Below are 1,774 nucleotides of genomic sequence, written 5' to 3' on the forward strand. Positions count from 1 at the left end.
CCCGGCGTGTGGTTGAATGTGAGTGCTGGGCTGAAGTCGTATGTCGTGCCAGGGCCGACGGTGGTGGCGGGGGCGACGCCCGTGCCGTATGCGGAGCAGACGATTAGTTTGTTCGAGGCGGAGGGGACGCCGGTGGTAGTGTTGAGGGGTACCGAGACGGCGCCCTTCAGTGGGAGGGCTTCACCGACGGCGGAGCCGAGGGCTAGGGGGAGGTATGACCGGAGTTAGGTTCAGTGGGTGGGTGTATGGGGAGGGCGAGCCCTGAGGTTCTCTGTACATATTCTGTTTTAGTTGTTGATAACTATGAGCATACTCTGGGATGCATTGCACTACGTTGTCGTAAAAAATGTGTTTATTTTGTTCATGTCCCCGGACCCCATCTCCCAGCCAAGGTCCGGGACGAAACGCGGTAACTCGGAACATAACACATCTGTATCTAGTTGGGACGTTTGGAGAAGGCCGATTTAGTGCATTCTCTAATTACAACAAATGTATCATGGGGGCTGTGAGAAACGGTCAAACCCCTCCAGGCACCCGTTCTTAATAACTGTAACAGAGTCGGGGCGTCCCGATCTCCATGACCTCTGCCACCTTGATATCCGGCGTAATACCCATAAACGGCATGATATCGTCGAGTGTGGCTTCTGTCGTGTTCTGGTCCTGGGTCTTTGGGCCAGCAAAGTCCATGTTCCGAGCCACGGGGTTCTCCTGCTGCCAGAGAGCCCACAGCCGGTCGACCTGGGTGTGATGGAGGAAGAAGATGGGGTCTGAAATATAAGGGTCGTCAGTTCTGTACTGCAGGAATGTGTACCAGTCATGCCAACACGTACCGTTCGGCGATGTAGCAGGCATCATATCGCCGCCGACGGCAGAGTGAACGGCGCCGTGCGGCCCACCCTCGAGCTGGTAGCGGAAGGATGCGTAGTCTTCAAGAGCGTGGATGGCCGCCACAGCCTCGGTCGTGTAATGCTGAGCAAACATGTTTCCGGGAAAGGCAGTTCCGTTGTTCCAGTTCCGGGCCAGGCAGTGCGGTTCATATCCCCCCATCGTGTAGGCGGGCACGACGCCCTGCAGAGGTCCGTCCACGAGGCACTTTTTCTTGCTGCTTTCGGTCCAGGGATCGACGCTGGGGTCGCCGTTGCCGCCAAATCCGTGGATCGGGTCCCAAATGGGAGACCTAGTCACATCCGCCGTGTCGAGCGTCCAATCCCAATACCTATGTAGAATGTCCGGGTTAGATACCTGGATCTCACGTGTGAGGAGCAAGGAACTCACGGCATGGGACCAGTGTAGCCGCAATCAACCAGGGCTTGTTCGTAGACTTGAACGAACATCCTGTGCCAGGGGAGAAACATGGCCACCGTGTGGACTGTGGGTGGTTAGTTTTGACCGGGGTGTTAAGGGTATTGGAATGATACGCACTGCTTTTGTCAAGGTGGGTATGCACATAGGGGAAATCGTCGTAGCGTGTCGTGTTGAGACCTATTTCAGACGGCTTGGTCTTGAGACACAAGAGAGCGTCGATGTACTGGGTTTGGAGAGTCGGGTCCAACTCTCGCCATTCTACGCGCTTGATAGGGTTGTCGCAGGTATTGGTTTGTCGGGGAATGATCGCCGCAGCGGAGAGCCCAGCCGTGATGATGAACGGAGCTAAATGCATGTTTTTACGTTTGCGGTGAACGGGGCGATGGGGCTCAGGTGCTATTAGTGATGTTCGAGGTGCTGAGAGCAACGGGAATTATAGAAGACGTCCGTGGTTATATAGGTAGCTGGG

General features: G+C 55.6%; 2 protein-coding genes across 2 annotated transcripts in view; one reads left to right on the forward strand and one right to left on the reverse strand.

The window, feature by feature from the left end:
• Nucleotides 1–228, forward strand: part of CHGG_03455 (uncharacterized protein) — a gene marked incomplete at both ends in the record, with an annotated part of 971 nt that extends 743 nt beyond the window's left edge. The window contains one exon of the mRNA XM_001229970.1: nucleotides 53–228. Coding sequence (XP_001229971.1) covers nucleotides 53–228 — 176 coding nt within the window. The remainder of the gene's footprint in view (nucleotides 1–52) is intronic.
• Nucleotides 229–540: 312 nt separating this feature from the next.
• CHGG_03456 (uncharacterized protein) lies at nucleotides 541–1,660 on the reverse strand (the record flags this gene model as incomplete). The annotated part of the gene is made up of 4 exons (XM_001229971.1): nucleotides 541–767; nucleotides 831–1,216; nucleotides 1,276–1,369; nucleotides 1,423–1,660. The coding sequence occupies 4 exons, from the start codon at nucleotides 1,658–1,660 to the stop codon at nucleotides 541–543; spliced, it is 945 nt and encodes a 314-aa protein (XP_001229972.1).
• Between the last annotated feature and the right edge of the window lie 114 nt (nucleotides 1,661–1,774).

This window comes from Chaetomium globosum, genomic scaffold (assembly GCF_000143365.1).
Source record: "Chaetomium globosum CBS 148.51 scaffold_2 genomic scaffold, whole genome shotgun sequence".
Taxonomy (NCBI): Eukaryota; Fungi; Ascomycota; class Sordariomycetes; order Sordariales; family Chaetomiaceae; genus Chaetomium; species Chaetomium globosum.